Source organism: Amblyomma maculatum, chromosome 2 (genome assembly GCF_055883805.1).
Source record: "Amblyomma maculatum isolate TAMU_Amacu chromosome 2, ASM5588380v1, whole genome shotgun sequence".
Classification (NCBI taxonomy): domain Eukaryota; kingdom Metazoa; phylum Arthropoda; class Arachnida; order Ixodida; family Ixodidae; genus Amblyomma; species Amblyomma maculatum.
This window is the reverse complement of record NC_139345.1, coordinates 38,600,560-38,619,485: the sequence shown is the minus strand read 5'-3', so window position 1 is coordinate 38,619,485 and position 18,926 is coordinate 38,600,560. Positions and strand designations below refer to the sequence as shown.

The 18,926-nt window shown below is 44.2% G+C and overlaps 1 protein-coding gene across 2 annotated transcripts in view; it reads right to left on the bottom strand.

The window, feature by feature from the left end:
• Positions 1 to 309: 309 nt before the first annotated feature.
• Positions 310 to 18,926, bottom strand: part of LOC146198410 (RCC1 and BTB domain-containing protein 1-like) — a 46,257-nt gene continuing 27,640 nt past the window's right edge. For both annotated transcript variants that reach the window (XM_084593912.1, XM_084593911.1), the window contains 5 exons: positions 14,117 to 14,172; positions 13,262 to 13,332; positions 7,391 to 7,444; positions 4,837 to 5,065; positions 310 to 632 (listed from right to left, as the gene is read on the bottom strand). In XM_084593912.1, coding sequence (XP_084450038.1) covers positions 492 to 632; positions 4,837 to 5,065; positions 7,391 to 7,444; positions 13,262 to 13,332; positions 14,117 to 14,172 — 551 coding nt within the window. In that variant the 3' untranslated portion in view covers positions 310 to 491. The remainder of the gene's footprint in view (positions 633 to 4,836; positions 5,066 to 7,390; positions 7,445 to 13,261; positions 13,333 to 14,116; positions 14,173 to 18,926) is intronic.

The window sequence follows — 18,926 nt, the reverse complement described above, 5'->3', positions numbered from 1 at the left end:
GAAGCTTCACCGTCAGAATACATATTAGCGCGAAATTCGGCGAGGTGCTGACAATGAGATAGTAGCTTGTAATATGCATGCAGTGTAATGCAAAGCCACCAAACAGCACGAAAGACATGGAAAGGTTTTGCAGTATCTTGCTCGACTCTCTTACTTATTCGTTGAAGGCAGGCTGTAAGCACACAGCAATTCATGGATGTTTCTGGAGCATCATTAACATATTGAATGATAACCACAAGCATACATGATGGTGCATGCAAGATATCACAGTATGGACTGAGACATCACAGAAGGCACAGAGTGACAAAGTGCTTATTAAAATTTATTAAAAACTTGGTGCGCGAGGAGACTAAAAAAAATATCACAGACATATATTACCCCAACATTCATGATATTGCTTGAATGGTGTACTGCTGCGTTAATGGCATGCATCACGGACACAGCATTGGTGGCAATTTGGACAGTTCAGTGTATGTTCAGCACTTCTCTTGTCAGTACTTGAATGCTCCGTATACAGCAGCTTTTGTGATAAAGCTCTTCACAGCAGACTCCTCAAGCTTGTGGAATGCATCTGTCTGCACCACTGCTGTTAGGTGGTTCATGGCGAACCGGAAGCAGAACTCCTCCAGGTCCTGCAATAGGCAAAGCCATGGTACAGTAAGCCAGACTTTATGATGTTACATCCCCATTACATGGGTATGATTTGCCAATATTAGAGGCTAGTACTATTTGCCCCCAAGCCCATAATGGCAGCTCTGTTAAACAAAGGCTGCCAATTCCAAATCTATGTAAAAAGCTTATATTAAGGCTTTAATCTAAAAGCAACAAAACACACAACATTACTTTACCCCACTGTACTGACCAACTTGGTATTTAATGTGGCTATAATAAAGAAATCAATATTACTGCAACTCATACTAAGAAACTGCTTAGTACAACCCAAAAAATAATGCACTGAGAGATATGATAGATATACTGGCCCAATGAGTGCTGTTTCTGCTGCCAGTTTGCAGATTTTGTTTATTCTCGCTCAGGTGTGATAGAGATGTTCTTAGTACTATACGACCATTACTTGCTACGTGTCTACATTATGCGACCAAAATTCCGTCTATAGACACAACCTTGAACACAAGATGCAGTCTAGACAAATTCACGTTGCTTAAGTATCTCTTGGGTATAATGCAGTGCAGTGAAGCCAATGGTTGGTTGGTTGGCTTATGGGGTTTAACGCCCCAAAGCGACTAAGGCTATGAGAGATGCCGTAGTGGAGGGCTCCGGAAATTTCTACCACCTGGGGTTCTTTACTCAAATCACATAGCACACGAGCGCCATGCTTTTCTCCTCCATTGGAAAGCAGCTACCGCGACCAGGATTCAATCCTGCATCCTTGGGCACAGCAGTCGAGCGCCCTAACCACTGCACCACCACAGCAGGGCTGAAGACAATGGCATCATGTGGTGAAATCAAACAGATGACAACTTAATTTCTAGTCCTGACATCCTAAGTTAATGTCCACAAAGAATATTACTGCTCCTCTGTGCATAATGGATGTCTTTATGTGCCTAGCGAGTTTAACAAGCTGTTGTTGGTTGGCAAAAGGTTTCCTCTTGTAGTTGAAAAATGTTAGTCAAGTGAAACTACTTTCATGTGTGGCCTTCAGAGTTTCTTTTTTTCCTTTCATGATATTTGTATATCTTTGATGTTCAGCTGTCACCTTGTTCAGCTCTGACCACGACATTGCGATTTAAAGTAGTTGCTCACAAAAAAAACCAAAAGCCAACGCTGAGCACCAGCCTTCTTCTATAATGAAATACAGTCATGCCCCGTTAATATGGACGACCCGAATTATGGACAGTTTTTCTGGGGACGAAACCTTTTCAATGTATTTATGCCTTGTTAATATGGAAACTCGCTGTCCGGACAATGGACAGGGAAAGAACGCACGCGCCCCCTTTGGGCCCATGTATTTTTGTCTCGTTAATATGGACAGTGGTTGAAAAAAAAAGGAGAGGAGTCCGAACGCAAGTTAAAGAAGGGCGCGCCGCCATACGGCGGGATGCCTGAACGAGTCCTGTGGGGTTGCAAAGAACCAAAGCAGGCGTGTCGCCGTTCTAAGGGAGGGGGAGCGCAAGAGCGAGAAGAACGTACACAGCAAACCGAGGGTCAGCGTAAGTGCCGTCGCAGTCGGGAAAACAGCAACATGTGGTTGCAATAAATTCTGCTGAACGTGAACAGAGAGACCGGTAAAAGCGTAAGAAAGAAATGACAGGAAGAAAGACAAGTACCTACAGTGGCAGTGGGAACTGAAGTTTTCTTTTCCAAAGCGCAATGTGTGTTCCATGAAGCCGTTAACGCTTTTCGGTGAGAGTTAAGACACACTCACAAAGTAGAGCGACAAAAGAAAGGCGACGTACAAACACGCAACCGGGATTGGGTGTCCCGTCCTGGACGCGCTTCCCTCTCATGCTCCTGGTTTTCGTCCCTGTTGCGCTGCCGAACTGCCACACTATGCACACTAGGCGGTCCGTATGTCGGCTTCGCTTTGAGTCAACGATGCGGCCTTGACAAGGTCTGAGCTCTTCGTGGTCTGCTAGCCGTTGTTCTAAACTATACTTCAGCTTGCAATGTTTGTTTTATGGGAAAACATAAAAACAGCGCCAAGAAGATGGGATGTTCTATAACCCTCTGCATAGCAGCTTGCCAACTTGACTCCCTTGCTTCCTTACAGAAACAGTACAAGGCAAAAAAAGAAAGAATCAGAAGAACGAAAAGGCAGAAAGGTTAACTAGGCAAAAAAAGTGCACAGCATCAGGAGCCTGTAACCCTCAACTTGAGTCTGGCTTTTGGCATTGCGGGAGTTAAACGCAAAAGAATACAGCTGAACGCAGGCGCGAAGAAATCTGTGAATATAAGCGGCAAAAGCCATCTCAGTCAATCCAAGCTGTGAGCGACTAGTATTGACAGCTCAGCTGTTTCCTCGCCTCTGGAGAACCTCAAGCAACTACTTAGCGGCTACTTTGCTCAGTGAAGAGGCCATTTTGGAAATGGTGGTGAGTAGAGAATCAGACGCTGATTCATCGGCCAGTGAGGAGTTTGTGCTCGCAAGTTCGACCAACACAAAGCCCAACATCACGGGTGTCATGGTAAGCGAGTCGCTTCAGACTGCACTACAATTTTTCGAAGACAACAATGGCAAGGATAATGCACTCAAAATTACTGGTGTTCTGTGAAATTTTGAGTCCAGTGCGCACCGTTATGTACAAAAGCAGTCGTTAATTACAATTCTCTTTTCTGAATAAAATCGTTTCTGTTTTTATTCATGACTCGTTATTATGGATGACTCGCTTTATGGACAGTTTTGATCGGAAACCAAAGTGTACATATTAACGAGGCACGACTGTACTCCAATGCTCTTCCAAATATGAACAATATTTTGCGGAAATACCACTTCCTTCTAACATGTAACAAATGACCGAAGCAAATATTCCCAGAGGTACCAAGGGCCGCATACAAATAAAACACAAACATCAGAGATATTCTAGTGCATCTTAAACTCAACAACTAACGTCCAACACAACCACATTCTTGCTCACTGTTATTTACCTTCATGTTATGTTATCACCTTCATATTATCCTTCCGGATAATACTAGATGTACCTTCTAGAATGCTCCTTCTGTCATAACAATACATAGGAGGGACAGGGCAATCAATGACCATAAGGTTAAATGGTCATCAGACAGACACAAGCAAAACCTCCAAAAAGCAGTTTTCCAGCATTTCAATCAGAATGGCCACAATTTTGATGAAACTAAATTATTTACTCTCCAGTCAGGTTTTAAATCTGCATGGGACAGAAAATATATGGAAACATTTCTAATCTATAAATTTAGAACATCGAAACCAAGAGGAATAAGTAGCTTGAAAGGAACATTAGAATCCCTTAAATGTATTCCCTTTGCGCCATAACTGGATGGGACAATAACATAAAGTGTTAATTGTACAGTTTATTCACAGAATGTGTACACCCCCTCTCTCCCCCTCTGCAATATCACAAGCTGCACGAGTTTATCAAACATCTTTCCTTCCCATCACTTCTTACTCCGGTTCCCCTTGGACTCTCTTCTTTCAATAATACCCGATTGGCAGGTATGGCTTACTCTGATTTGTTATTATTCTGTTCTTTTTTTTTTTCCCCAATTGTCCTTCTCTCCTCCTTTCGGAAAGCTCTTGAGAACTATTTCATTTCAGCTGTATTGCTTATCAGGTCCCCTTGGAATGCCTGTCCTCTCTCAAGAAACATGTGCCAGCGTCAAACCTGCTTTAGGTGCTAACACATCATCTACTATGCATTTAGTTTTTCCTGCTGCTACCGCTTTTTTGTTTTCCAGGTGATGGGACAACCAGTTCCAGCCTCAAAGAAATTCCTACTCAAGGAAACGTTCCTTCCCTCCTAGCCCTGCTCTCTCTCTCTCTCTCTCTCTCTCTCTCTCTCTCTCCCCCCCCCCCCCCCCCCCCCCCCACTCAGACTGTTTTCTTCTTCGAAAGAAAAAGCGCATTTAAACCCTGCTAGTGATGATTGCGCGGCCCAGATGAAGACAAGTCCCCTTGTCGAAACGTTGGCTCTGCTTGCGAACTGAGGCTCCCCCTCAAGCCTTGTTCAGTGTTCTTTCATACTCTGTAGCTGGGATAGTTTTTGAAGCATCTTCAAATGGGCCAAGAAGATAATGCCTGCATTTTCATTTACGTGCCTCGGATGATGTAACTAGCAAGATGGAGAGTCAAAGTCGAGTCTTTGGAAAAGACAGTTCATTTCATCTGGAGGCAGCTGGACTTACCTTGGCTTCAAACTTAATGGCAGCAGCGTAGAGCATGGCAACGTTCTCCACGAGTACACCGTGCATAATGATACGCTCGCAGTGGCGCTTGAGCTGAGCCTCGCAATAGGAGTTGGCCAAGTCCAGAAGACCAATGGCATCCTCCGGAGGGAGATCCACTTCATCTGTGTACAGGTACTGGAGGAATGCCTTGTACACCGCATACGGGAATGTTGTCACGTCCACTGTGCTGAATGCGTAAATGGGCGGGCGGGAAAAAAAAAATCTCCCCTCAAAATTCCGTTTCAATAACACTGTACATATTTTCCGTTTCCACAAGCTAACTTTTTTTTACGATTTATTCAATACCGAAATTCCTGGAACAATTTGCATGCAGTAGTAAACTTTAATGCATTTGCTGAAAATTAATAACTGATAACAATCTGTAGGTAGTTTCAGCGAAACGTCAAATGAACAGTGAACATAGTGCACACATTAATAACAGAAACCATATTACATATTAAGTTCTCCTAATGCGTCTTTGCAACATATTGATTGAATATGTGAATTTCATTTGTCTCATTGTTCAAGAGACCATTATTCCACAGACTGTCAGCCATTTGCAAAAACCACCAAAATTCAGTACATAACAGCACATCATGAAAAATGCTACAGATAAAGCAGCCTGATATACAAGCCTGTAGGGAACTGCGGGAAATCGAGAGGAGCAGCCATTGTAGTTATAGAGAAGTAAGAACAGCAGCATGAAAAACATCCCACCAGAGCAAGTAGAACAATCCGCAGCACGAAGTCGCCAATGCCAGTGAAGACTTAAATAGCCCAAAACTTGGAAGTAGAGGTTTTCCTATTGAATTTAAATCCAAGTGCCAACAAAAATAATCTATGAAGCAACCGGTATGATCTGCACGCCATGCAATTTAATCGAAAAGCTAACTAAAATGACATCAGCGCCAATGAATTTATTTCAAGTGCCAATGCGATTAATACAAACACCAGACGCTTTATTCTGGATGCCAACCTATCTAATCCACATGCTGGAATTAACATGGAAGGCACTTCAGAGCACAGAGTTATGTGCATTGTGAGAAATGAAAGAATTACCATCTCCTGTAGCAAACACAACTGCTTTGTAAGGCATGTAAAAAAATGCTGTTAAGCTAAATAGTACATGCAGTCATGTCGCCCAGGTGGTGTATGGTCTTAAAAACCACTTCGACTTCACTTTACTTGCAGCATTAATGCTATCAGATGTCTCCTGTGTTCATTTTCAGCATATTTAATAAGTTTAATAACAAAAGCAATGTTACATTGTTGGTTGGTTGGTTTATGGGGTTTAACGTCCCAAAGCGACTAAGGCTATGAGAGATGCCGTAGTGAAGGACTCCGGAAATTTTGACCACCTGGGGTTCTTTAACGTGCACTGACATCGTACAGCACACGGACGCCGCCGAGGCCGGGTTCGAACCCGGGTACTCCGGCACAGTAGTCAGGCGTCTTACCACTGCACCACCCCAGCGGGGCAAATGTTACATGGGGAGGGAGGTTACAAAGAAAAGAAAAGCACAGCAACCATGTATCACACAAAAGCCAGCATCGGCACTGCGCTTACAGCACAAAAATACACCCGATTTCACATCAATATAGTGATGCAACCATTCTATGTGCAGCGTTCAGGCAGGTGTCATACATTTCGCTTCTCATTTAACATCCATCTGCTAGTCATGTTGGAGGCTAGTTTGAGACAGGGATTCAGACCGACGACATGTGTACAGTCTTTGTCAAAAATATACAACCCAAGGGGTTTACTTCCAAGCCTTGTAAAGGGGCTCATTTCACAAATTCAGCATTCACAATCTTGCAGGTGGCAAAAAAACCTCTTCCTCGCGCTTCTCGAGTCTAAATACTCCAGTAGCATTTCCAAAAGCTCCACCGCAAGCTTTATATTTTTGACAAAGACTGTACCCTCGACTGTATGCTGTCAATTGTAAGTGCAGGTGTCCATTGATATGGACAGATACTGCGCCTTCCTTTCCCAAAAAATCACCTTGATCAAAAAAAAGAAAAAGAAAGGATTTAAATATTCCCAGGGTGAAAAGGCGGTGTTAAAGGCACTATTACATCTACTCTTAAGGTGAAGCTCAAGCGTCCCCCTAACCAGAACGTTCCGCTTGAAGAGTTCGGTCAGTTTGAATACACATTTCAGACATAGAAAGGTACAAAACGTATAGCTCAGAATTTTTATTCTTTGAATTTCCCACTGGATGCATTTAATATTTCTGTAAATATTTGTGCCAGTCTCTGACGTTCCATCAATGAAAAAGAGTGTTGCCCTTCGTAAGCAATTATATATATATATATAGCTGCACTATGATGTGCAACAATAAAGAATTGTTTATTTATTAAATTTTTTTACAAACACCCCTCATAAAACTGACTTTCCCTGTGGTAAGCAAAGAGTTAAAAAGTAAGAAAGAAATATGTGCAAGAAATTTTCACAATGACAATCGTCTGAGTAGAAGCCAACACAGAAGCCTCCTCCACCTCTTCAACTTACTCTTTTTCGTCTTCGTCCCAAGGTGCTTGAAACATTGACCGGAAGTGCTCACACCTGGAACCAATTAAAACGATACATAAGTGGTATTAACGCAGCTTCACAATGCGTCATGCAAAAAATGAAAATTACAACTGTTACTCAGAACTAATTGATTAGTGTGGAGACCACTTTAGTGTAACCACTTATAGTGTGGAACTGGATATAATGCAGTTTTTTCAGGCCACCAGTCTGCCTAACATGGGACTCGTGTAAGATCATAACGGTCGCACCTAGCCAACTCTGAAAAATAAACGCAACAAAACAACCAGACTGCAAGAGCATGAATCGTCTCCATGACCACTGACACTCACTGCTTAAGCTACGACTTTTGAATTTCGGTACATTGTGATGCAGGAAGCAGAGCAGGTCAGTGGCGATGATGACAAGATGGTAGTCTTGTGCCAGGGGATGCCAGAATGCAACAGAATCCTCGGCTAAAATGACAGCCTACTGCTGCACGAGGAATGATTTGAGAGATGAAGCGTTCGGTTGCTTCAGCTCAGTGCCAATCTAACCTGAAACGCCATGAAAACACAGCTGCAGGCCCAAATCACAGTTTTTTTCGCTTGCTGCACATGACATGCTCAAAAAACTTGCACAGCAAGCACCGTGATTGCTTTCAATAACAAATCAAGAATTCTTAAAGCTACCCATTTGGCAGTAGTTTGCACTATGAAGCAAACTTTTTTTTTTTTCAGGTCGGATATGCATGACCCACCCCTATGGCATATACTGTAAGTGGGTCTACACTGTATCCTTACAGAAGAATGAACATTGGGCAAAAAATTTTCTTTTAAATTTCATGGAAAACATGAACGTTACCTGGTTTTGTAAATTAATGCTGGACTACACGAGCACCATCTTCCATCTTTATGGTGACACTAAGCTGTAGATATATTGATGGCATCAAGGAACTATGACCACTTCCATGGAGTTCAAGCTTATCAGCGCCAATATAAGGTACTAGCCTGATTACTCAGTGCATATACAAAATATTGCGCAAGGATTGCGGAAATTGTAGCAAATATTTCTGAAGTGTTTCACAAGCAGATTATTTGTGCTCAAAGAAACACAAATGTGCCATTTTATGCCAGAAGCCACTTAAGTATCACAATGGCATTCCATGAAAAATAAGCTTTGCATTACATGTAGTAAATCTCAATTAACCTGTACATGAGAACGCAGAAAATTTGCATGAGCATAATGCGACTGTGAATAAGATGTAGGCCTGAGTTACTATTCAACAGGGGCGTGCTAATAATTGAAATTTCGAAAACAAATCGAATGAATTTGTTATTCTGTCTGTATTCAATACAAGAAATTGATATAGTTTTCAGAGTATTCGACAAGTATCAAATACATCGAGAAGTTTCGAACATTCGAACAAAGCTGAATATTCTAAAGTCGTCAGGACTGGCAAACAAAACATGAAGACAACGCTTGTTTGAATCATTTTACTCCAGAATTCCTTGACCGAATGGACAAACAATGCGGCTGCCTACAGGCACATTGCCGGCTGTGTTTTCTGCCCTCTCGAAGGAATTACAGGTGTCGGTAAGCAAAATAAAGGCTCAGCATAGTTGCTGCTCTGCATTAAAATAGAGGGCTGACGGATCTGCGTGCGATTATTATTCTAACAAAAAAGTTGTGGGATTTTAATTTTGAAATTCGGTACTGTTAGATTTGGTGTGTGGCTACATCACCCGCATACCGCAAGTTCGGGCCAGAGCAAGCCAAGGGCACAGTTAGCATGCACTGCGCGCCTGGGCTTCCACTCCAAAGGAAGCAGAGCACAAGTTATATGCACAAATGCTTAATTCACAGAAAGTGTATCACAAACACTGCACTAACTCCACACACATTACAACCTCCAGCCCAGCCGATGCACCCAAAAGCAGGGCCGGGCGCCGCGTGCACAAGGCAAAAGCTTCTCTTGTGTTTGTGGTACAGCTAAGGGCGCTCGCAGGCTGCACGGCTGACTAAAAGGTCAGAAGCTCACGCAATTAATGACGTGGAAGGATGAGGGTTGCAGGGAGCACATCTCGATGACACAGGCCGCATGTCGATGCCTCAACACTCACCACCACTGGCCCTGGCCGGCGGTGATGGAGAACCATGCCAAACCAGACCCTCCCGAATCAGAAGCACCGGCACCGCACAGGCCAGTGCCAGGTTTCTTTCGGGTCTGGACTCGAGCAAGCATACAAGCAATACAAGGTGCGCGCATTCATCACCCACATTCCGCCGGCGGAAGCCAGGGAACCCGCAGAGAAAAACGTATACACCTGCTGCCCGAGTCGAAGGTGGACACCCCACTCGCTTCCCGCGTGCGGCCTCATGTCCGAACAAGAGCTCAACATGTCACCAGGAGGTGGCCCAACGGGGATACGTGGCCAACACAGGAAGAACAGAACAAATGTTGAGCGGGTGCAGTTTTCGGAGAAGCTCCCTTTGAAGGGGGTAAACCAACATGACTGCCTACTGCTCCCTCTAGTAGTAACTCCAAAGGGGGTCTCTCTAGGTAGCAAAACAGCAGCAGTGGCCGTGTGTTTCACGTCGCACCGAGAGCCCAATCCCCACAAAATACACTAGGCGATGCACACTGAACATTATTGACAATTATCTTGTAGCTAATAGTTACATAAACAAAACAGCTTTGCTGTTATGTCTCTACTCTTCCTGCTTTGAATATACACAGATCCGGATAGCAGTTATTTCTGCACTGCCACGCTAGACAGTCTGCTGATAATTTGCCTACAAATGGAGCATGCAAGCCCTCATGCATCAGTGCCTTAAATGCCCTGCTTTGCACAACTACAAGGAAATATTTTTTTTCCTGCGAAATGCATACTTTCGATTATGACTTACAAGAGAGTTCTTCAGAGGCATTTATTGCACTGTAATAAGTTGCTGACCAGCTTCCAAACATGCTTGAAAAGCAGTGTTTCGACTGCTAAGAGACTTAAGGTTTAGATGTGATTTCTTTTGACATAACAGCAAGATTATTTTGTTTATATAGTCACTGACCACAAGATAACTGTCAATGACACTTTGTTGCAATGTTAGATTTGCACAGCCTTGCATTAGCTTTCTGTTTGGCGAATAGTGCATTTATTCTGAAGAGGTGATGATGTGCACTCTCCAGCACAATTGAATTTTATTAATTTCTTGTCTTACTATCCGCGAGCGTTTTATCGATTTCCTATTTCAGTCACGAGTGTGTCTGCTTTCAGCCAACAAATGCTATATGTTTGCCAAAATATAAACGATTCGCTCTTCGTATCCATGTTGCTGGCATTGTACAACTGTGTAACTCACCAGAATTAAACTTCATCTTTGATCCTTCTTATTATTTCTTTATTTGTTAGCTAAGAACAAATGTTACTAACTTTGATAGCACCTATTGCTTTTATGCATGCTAAAGTTGCCTGTATCAGTGTGACAGTCACATTATTTACTGCAGTGGTATGTTTTTGCTTTTCTGAAGCATTGGAATCTATGTTTCTCCTCTTACCTTTTTAAAAATACTGTATTTATTAGTTACTGAGGTTTGTTGCATGCATTGCTATTTCTCATGCTTTGAATTGCTTTTAATTTGGCAACTTGCATGATTTCATTTCTGCATTTCATGAGAGAGCAATACAGAAGATGATCAAATGCATATTGTTGTTTTCTACTTTGTTGACATTAGGTATATTTTAAGCTTTAGTAAAGTATTTTAAGCTAGTAAAACCAACTGCGGTGGGCACTGGCAAAGGCATGCATCTGCTGATCCCCAGGTGTCATGGGCTTGATCCCGATCGTGGCAGCTGCATACTGACACCACTCAAATGGAAGAAAAAGTTATAGGGGTGCATTTATGTCAGTTTACGTGCAGAAATGCGAAAGCATCGCAAGTTTAGTTACATCGCGAGTTTAGTTTAGGTGTGTCTAGTTTAGTTACAAATCCTGCGTTTCATTATATTGCCCCCATTTCTATCTGTCAAATTCAGACGAATTCAAAGTTTAGGAGTAAAGGAACCAGATTTTGGGGCTGGCCCACCCAAATTTGCAGGTCACCATTCAGTTGGCCATACTCAAGTTACATTGGACATCAATTTTGGTCAAAATGGACGAAGCTAAATTTCGGGGGTTGAGGGAGGCCAAATTTCATGGGTGCCCCACGTAAGTTTGGAAGTACAGACTGAATTAGCCATACTTGAATTAAATTTGGATGTTGATTTTGATCAAATTCTGACAAAGTCGAACTTTGGGGACCCGTGGGGTCAAATTGTTGGTGTGGCCCATCCAAATTTAAAGGTCACCACAGATTTGGCCATACCCAAATTAGGTTATATATTAATTTTGGTCAAATTTTAGGGGTGGCCAATCCCAATTTGGAGGCCACCACAGATTTGCCCATACTCTATTTGGGTTAGACATCAATTTTGGTCCAATTCTGACAAGACTAAATTTTGAGGGTCCAGGGGGCCAAATTTCGGGATTGGACAATCTCAAATTAGATTGGATACCAAATTTGGCCAAATACCCTGCTATTCCTGCGGATATGCTCTGTCCACAGCTCCCATCTATGGCTCCTGTCCACGGTACTCATTAGACAAGAAATGCTATTGAATTAAAGGGGAACAGTGACGTTCGCCAGACCACTAATTCCAGCCGGCCTCTAGGTTCTTTATACCTTCCCCATGCCATAAAGTCCAATCATAACAGCGAAATCATAGCGCCTAATATTTTCATCCACTTCAATAATCAGTATTTTGGTGGCACAGATGTGAGCGACACACGACGGCGAAGTTCGTTAACGGATATGACGTTTCCTTCTCGGTTGGGCGCTGCTTTACCGATTGGTTGAGCACACACTTTAGATTTTACAATCGAGTGTTCAAGTTATTATGCAGAAAACAAATAAAAGATGTTTAAGCTCCGCGTGTGTTCTTGAGCGCTTGTAAAGATAAAGACTGTAAACTCTGGTAAATGCAACGTTGTCAACAAGGGCGGTGGAGCGTCTGCTTGCTGTGATGATGGTGATGGTGGTTTTGCCCTTTGTAGCGGGTCTGCATTGCCTTCTGGCACAGCGGAGCCAAAAATTTAAAAAAAAAAGAACAGAAAAAAAAAGTTCGCCAATTCGCTGTCCAGGCTCTATGATCACAAGCACAAAAGTCACACAGCCGTCGCCAACCGCCACCTTGGTCGCAGGGCTCCCCATTGCCACCAGAATTCGAGTCTCCGCTTTCTGGTCCTCCAGCAGGCTCCTTAAATCCCAAGGCTGACAAAGTGTTCGGAACCTGGAGGTCGGCAAAATCGCTGGACAGTGTAAAATCACGTGGCTGATTATTTCTGCCGACGCTCCACAGATGGCATAAGTTGTGTCAAGATTACTCGTGGAGCGCGCTCACTACACCCAAGGCCGCAGCCCTCCGCAGCGGGCTTCCGCCAGCAGGACACTGCCCAGGGAGTTGTCATACAGTTGTTCCCGGCAGACGATCTCCTTGCTGGCCCTATACAGGTCCAGGGTAGGTTTCGTCTTAGCTCCTGCACGCCATTCCTCCGTCTCCGCCTTTCGCACAAGTAGCGCTCGAGTGGTCTGCGGCAGCAGCAGCGATGGACGCCGGCAGAACACCAAAACGGCGACGCAGATGTACTGACTGTCGTCATCCACCTCGTCGACACCCCCAAAAAGATGGTGTGAAGCAGCGTCTGGTGGGCTAGGCTATCTCTGGGCCGTCTATACGTGTCTGCTGCCTCTCGGTGTGCGCTTTGTAGGTGAGAAAGAGAACTGTCGCAGTATCAAGTAAAAAAAAACATTAACAGGAGAATATTTGCATGACTAACCTGATTTTGAGAATAGCCTTGTGCACATGGATCAAACGGCCTTCTGCACAGATCTTTAGGTCACTGGTGCTCTGAAAAAAAGATGTGTTTATAGCAAGTAGTGAAATGTGAACCTCCCAAATGGGCAATCAAGCATTTGGCAAACAAAACTAAGAATTTCTGGTACGAAGAGGACTAAATGTCTAGCAGGGAAACAATGAACTGGAGTGATGGCGATATGTATAAAAAATGCGTCACAAATTGGCCCAAGCTGCTGCCCCAGGCCCCAACAGAGTCTTTCCAAACAGCTGCTAACCCACAGTAAAGAGGGAAAGCAGTCGTCACATTAAAACTGAACCAAGTTTGTGCAGCACAGATACCGCGAGTTCATAACAGTGACTAGCACGTCACATGGAAAGGAAAAATTAAAAGGTCACTGCAGAAACTGCATTTGGAGAATGCGAAAGCATTAGCAATGCCGCATAGGTTTTGCAAGTTTCACTTCTTTAGTTTTTATCTTTTTCATTTTATGCTAATTTATTTTAATTGTTGTTTTGTTGCTTTTCTTTGAATTTTAATTTAATTCTTTTCATTTACACTATTTGTTATTATTATTATTAATACTAACAACCACCGTCACTATTTATTGTTACTTATTCTTTTACATAGTCTACTAATGTTTTTTTCCGCATCAGTAATTCATTAACAGGAAAGGAAAGGTGCAGTATGTGTCACACTTCCTCTATGGACACTTGAACCGTGCCGTAAGGAAAAGTCTTACTATGACACTACACTAAGCCTCGTAGCTTCACTTTTTGCGTCCATGGTGTAGACTCACCCACAAAGCCTATTAAGGCCGGTGCCTTAATAACTTACAGGGTCATTGAAGGCCAGCTTCAGACTGTTGGCAACTGTGTTGGGGTTGCATATATCTGAAGAGAGAGGGAAAAAAGGGCAAAACTGGTAAGTTCAATAAAAGCAACCAAACACAAAGAAGGTATGTAAAACAGATAAGATTAAAATCCAACGGCATTTGCACTGCAAACTGACTATGACTTGAAGCTGCTCTGAGAAGCATTCCTTTATTTTTTTTTTTTTATGATACATTCATGATAAATTTTTGACAGATGTTTAAGCGAGATTTAAAATTTTTCCTTAATGTGGCAGTTAAGAAAATGTGGACGTAAAATCTGAGTCTCAGTCTTACAGTTGGCAAGGTATGTGTGCAAAAAAAGACAGTCACTAGAGAAGAGGAAACAGGACGGCATTGCGCTCGTCCCGTCCTGTCTCTTCTCTCGTGATAGTCTTTCATGCGCACATACCTTGCCATTGTCATGAACCAACTCACCCAACAACGTATCCTTCTGAATAGCCTTACAGTAGCCAGTCAAAACATGGTAGCTTTATTTCATGTTGACAACGAGTTGCTTACAGGCTGGAAGAACTTCCCACTAAGTAATCAAGCTAGGATGGATGAACAAAGAGCAGTGCACATCTATGGTGTGTTCGGAGGAGTACCTTTAAAGATAATCTTCAAAAAATAAGCTGGGATAAAAAATACCATGAGAAAGCAAATTTCAGTGTATAAGAGTCTTGGGCAAAGTTTCATTTTCTTTTTTCAAAAAGTGCTGTTGAGAAGTTTCTAGCAGATAAGTGAAACCAGCCCAAGTGCTGCCATCAACAATCATGGTGGAACTTTGAGAAAAGAAAAGATTCAGACCTTTGTTACCAGCCCAGCTTTCTACTTCCGAAATACATGTTTAAATATTCTGCTTCGAGTCACGGCTGTCTTTGGTTGAAAGATCTGCTGCTGGACTAACCAGGTAACATTTCTTATTACAAGGTTTTATTAACTTCTGGCTCAGGTCTTAGTATCTATCATTCTGAGTTCACAGGGATGCGCATGATCACGATGCTCGATGATAGTAATGACTAGACCCCATAGAAATATTTTAGACATATGACCAGATAATGCAGCCTATGCCTTAATAGAAGCTGACAACACCAATAAAAGCTTCAATGGCATTAAACTTAGCCAGCACTTTCTTATCAACGCTCAGGAAATTAGTTCAATAAGCACCGACAAAAGGAAAATTGATATTGTAAAAGAAGGCTAGGTCGAGACGGCGAGGTCGTAACGGCAAGGACAGCCAAGCCTTGTCTAGCGTTTTAATCCGATCACGAACCCAGGCGCGTGCCGGAGCCGGCGCCGCGGGACGATGATGATGGTATGTACAAATGAAAGAAGATCATGGCATGTACAAATGAAAGAAGGTCCACAGAAGGCTCACACAATCTGCCCGGGGGGTCGGAAGCGGCCAGCCTGGTCGCTCCTAATTAACCGATGTACCGCGGCGCACGAACGGTTTCAAGCGAGAAACATGAACAATTTCAGTTCCATGGTGGCGTCGATCGGCTGGGGGATCAACAGGCGTGACTTTGTAGTTAACTGGAGAAGTTTGGCTGATAATCTCGTAGGGACCAAGGTAGCGGTGGTGGAATTTGTCACTAAGGCCAGGGGTGCGCAGTGGTGTATACAGCAGTACTTCGTCACCGGGACGATAAGAGACCACGCGATGCGTAGAATCGTAGCGACTCTTGCGGTCTTCCTGGCACGCTGCTGTGTTGAGGCGGGCAAGATGACGGCATCTGGCCACACGAGATAAGAACTGGGTAGGTACTGATTTAGAGTAGTCGGGCGTAGAGAAGAAGGAAGCGTCGAGAATTGTAGTGGGAGGACGGCCATAAACGAGGAAAAATGAAGAATAACCGGTAGTCCGCTGTACTGCTGTGTTATAGGCGAAAGTGACGAATGGTAGAATAGTGTCCCAATTTCCATGATCTGGTGTGATGTACATGGATATCATATCCGATAAGGTGCGGTGAAATCGCTCAGTCAGCCCGTTAGTCTGGGGATGGTAGCTTGAGGTTGTCTTATGAAGGGTGGATGACGCATGAAGAACTTCGGCAACGACTGCCGATAAGAAGGCCGTCCCGCGGTCACTTAGGAGCACCCGAGGAGCGCCATGACGCAATACAATTGATCGCAAAAAGAAATTTGCTACTTCTTGAGCGGAACTGGTCGGTACAGGTGCTGTCTCAGCGTAGCGTGTAAGGTGGTCGACAGCTGTTATAATCCAATGGTTACCCCCATCGGAGAGAGGTAGGGGACCATGTAAGTCAATGCCGAGTACGTCGAATGGCGTGGCGGGACAGGGAACAGGTTGTAGAAGGCCAGCGGGTGAAGAAGTCGGCCGTTTGCGACGTTGGCAGAGAGGGCAGGATGCGACGTATTTGGCAATGCAGGAAGATAGGCCAGGCCAAAAGAATCGTTTTTTCACTCGGTCGTAGGTTTTGTCAACACCAAGGTGACCTGCAGTAGCGTCATCGTAGAGAGCCGCCAGTATACGTGGACGAAACACACGCGGCACGACTGGGATCCAGCGAGTTCCATCAGGGTAATACACGAAGCGGAGTAGGATGCCATCTTCGAGCTTAAAATTGCGAAGTTGTCGGCGAAGCCGAGCATTGGGTGGGTTCGAAGCGCCAATAAGGCGGTCGATGATGGGTCAGCAGTAGGCATCGGCTAATTGCTGTGAGTGGAGAGCGTGTTTGTTTTCAGAATCATCAAATGAAACTGTTGTGATATACGTCGGAGAAAGAGATGGTCGGCTGTGGTCATAGGTGGAAATGCATTTGGAAGAAAAACAGCAAGCCGATTCCGAAAGTGGACAGCGAGAAAGAGCGTCGGCGTCTTGGTGTTGGCGACCCAATTTATAAGTGACGTCGAAATTGTATTCTTGCAGGCGTAGAATCCAACGGCCAAGTCGGCCTGTCAAATTTTTGAGCGAAGACAACCAGCAAAGAGCATGGTGATCGGTCACAACTGTGAAATGCCGACCATATAGGTAAGGGCGAAATTTTTGGACAGCCCAGACGACGGCAAGGCACTCCTGCTCGGTAATGGTGTAGTTTTTCTCAGCTGGAGTCATAGTCCGACTGGCGAATGCAATCACTTTCTCACGCGAAGTTGCATCGCGCTGCAGGAGTACAGCTCCAAGACCGAGACCACTAGCATCAGTGTGCAGGATGGTTGGAGCGCTGTCACTGAAGTGGCCAAGAACAGGGTCTGATGTGAGGGCGTGCTTCAGATTATTAAAAGCGGCTTCGCACTGTTCAGTCCACACGAAAGTGCTGCGTGCTTTTAGTTCATGAAGTGGAGCAGCAATACTTGCAAAATGCCTTATAAAACGCCGGAAATAAGACGCCAGGCCGAGAAAACTGCGCAATTCTGTAATCCGTTGTGGACGAGCAAAGTTCAAGACCGCGATGATTTTTTCAGGGTCTGGACGAATGCCGTCATGGCTGACTAGATGTCCCAATATTTTAATTTCCTTCTGTGCAAAGTGGCACTTCTTGGTGTTGAGTTGAAGGCCCGCTGAAGCAAGACACGTGAGGACCTCATTCAGGCGCGTGAGATGGTCGTTAAAAGTTGACGAAAAGATGACAATGTCATCCAAGTAACATAAACAGGTTCTCCATTTTAGGCCACGAAGCACAGTATCGATCATTCTTTCAAATGTCGCTGGTGCGTTACAAAGTCCGAAAGGCATAACATTAAATTCGTAAAGGCCATCGGGAGTTGAGAAAGCGGTTTTTTCTTTATCGTCCTCGTGCATAGGTATTTGTTAATAACCTGAGCGGAAGTCCAAAGTCGAGAAATATTTGGCGCCTTGGAGAGAGTCAAGGGCGTCATCAATTCTTGGCATTGGGTATACATCTTTGCGGGTAATTTTGTTGAGTGCCCGGTAATCAACACAAAAGCGTACCGAGCAGTCCTTTTTTTTAACTAACACTACTGGGGAGGACCATGGGCTTGTCGAGGGACGAATAATATTGCGATGGAGCATGTCATTTACATTTTCTTCAATTACTTTTCGTTCAGAGAGGGAAACCCGATAAGGCCGTCGGCGAATGATAGAGTTACCTTCAGTAATTATGCGATGGTGCGCAACACTAGTCCGTCCGAGTGGTGGGGAAGTGGCATCAAAAATGGCTTGGTGGTGTCGAAGCAATGTCAGCAGTTCTTGGCGTTGGTTCGGCGTGAGGTTAGGATTAATAGTCTTTGTGAGAACAGAAAGAGAGACGTCTGGCGAAACACGGCGCTGAGGCAGAGGGGCGGTGAGCACCATCAAGGACAAAGGTTGAACATCCACCATGCAGGGGAGAGAAGTTCCTTTTGGGAGCACGAGGGATTCACGTGAAGTGTTAGTGGCCGCTACTGTCGCTGAGCCGTTGCAGAACCTCACAAGACTTGATGGGAAGGCGATACCGCGTGCAAGATGACGATGAGATGGTGCGATGAGTATGTCCCCGTCAGTGATGTGGTCAGAAACAACGGTAAGCAGTTTTTCGCACTGAGGAGGCAAAACAGTATCAGCGGCGGCAACTAGGGGATGATGTCGTTCAGAAACTTCAGATGAAAAATCGCTGTCTGTCATATGGATAACACGGTCGCCACAAGAAATTAACACCGAAGCGGTTGAAAAAAAAATCCCATCCTAAAATCATCAGATGCGCACATGGTGAGAGCACAGCAAACTGCACATGATGGCGGACGCCGTCAATAACAATTCGTACGGTGCACTTTGCTAAAGGGCGCAAAGGGACGTCATTGGCTCCACGG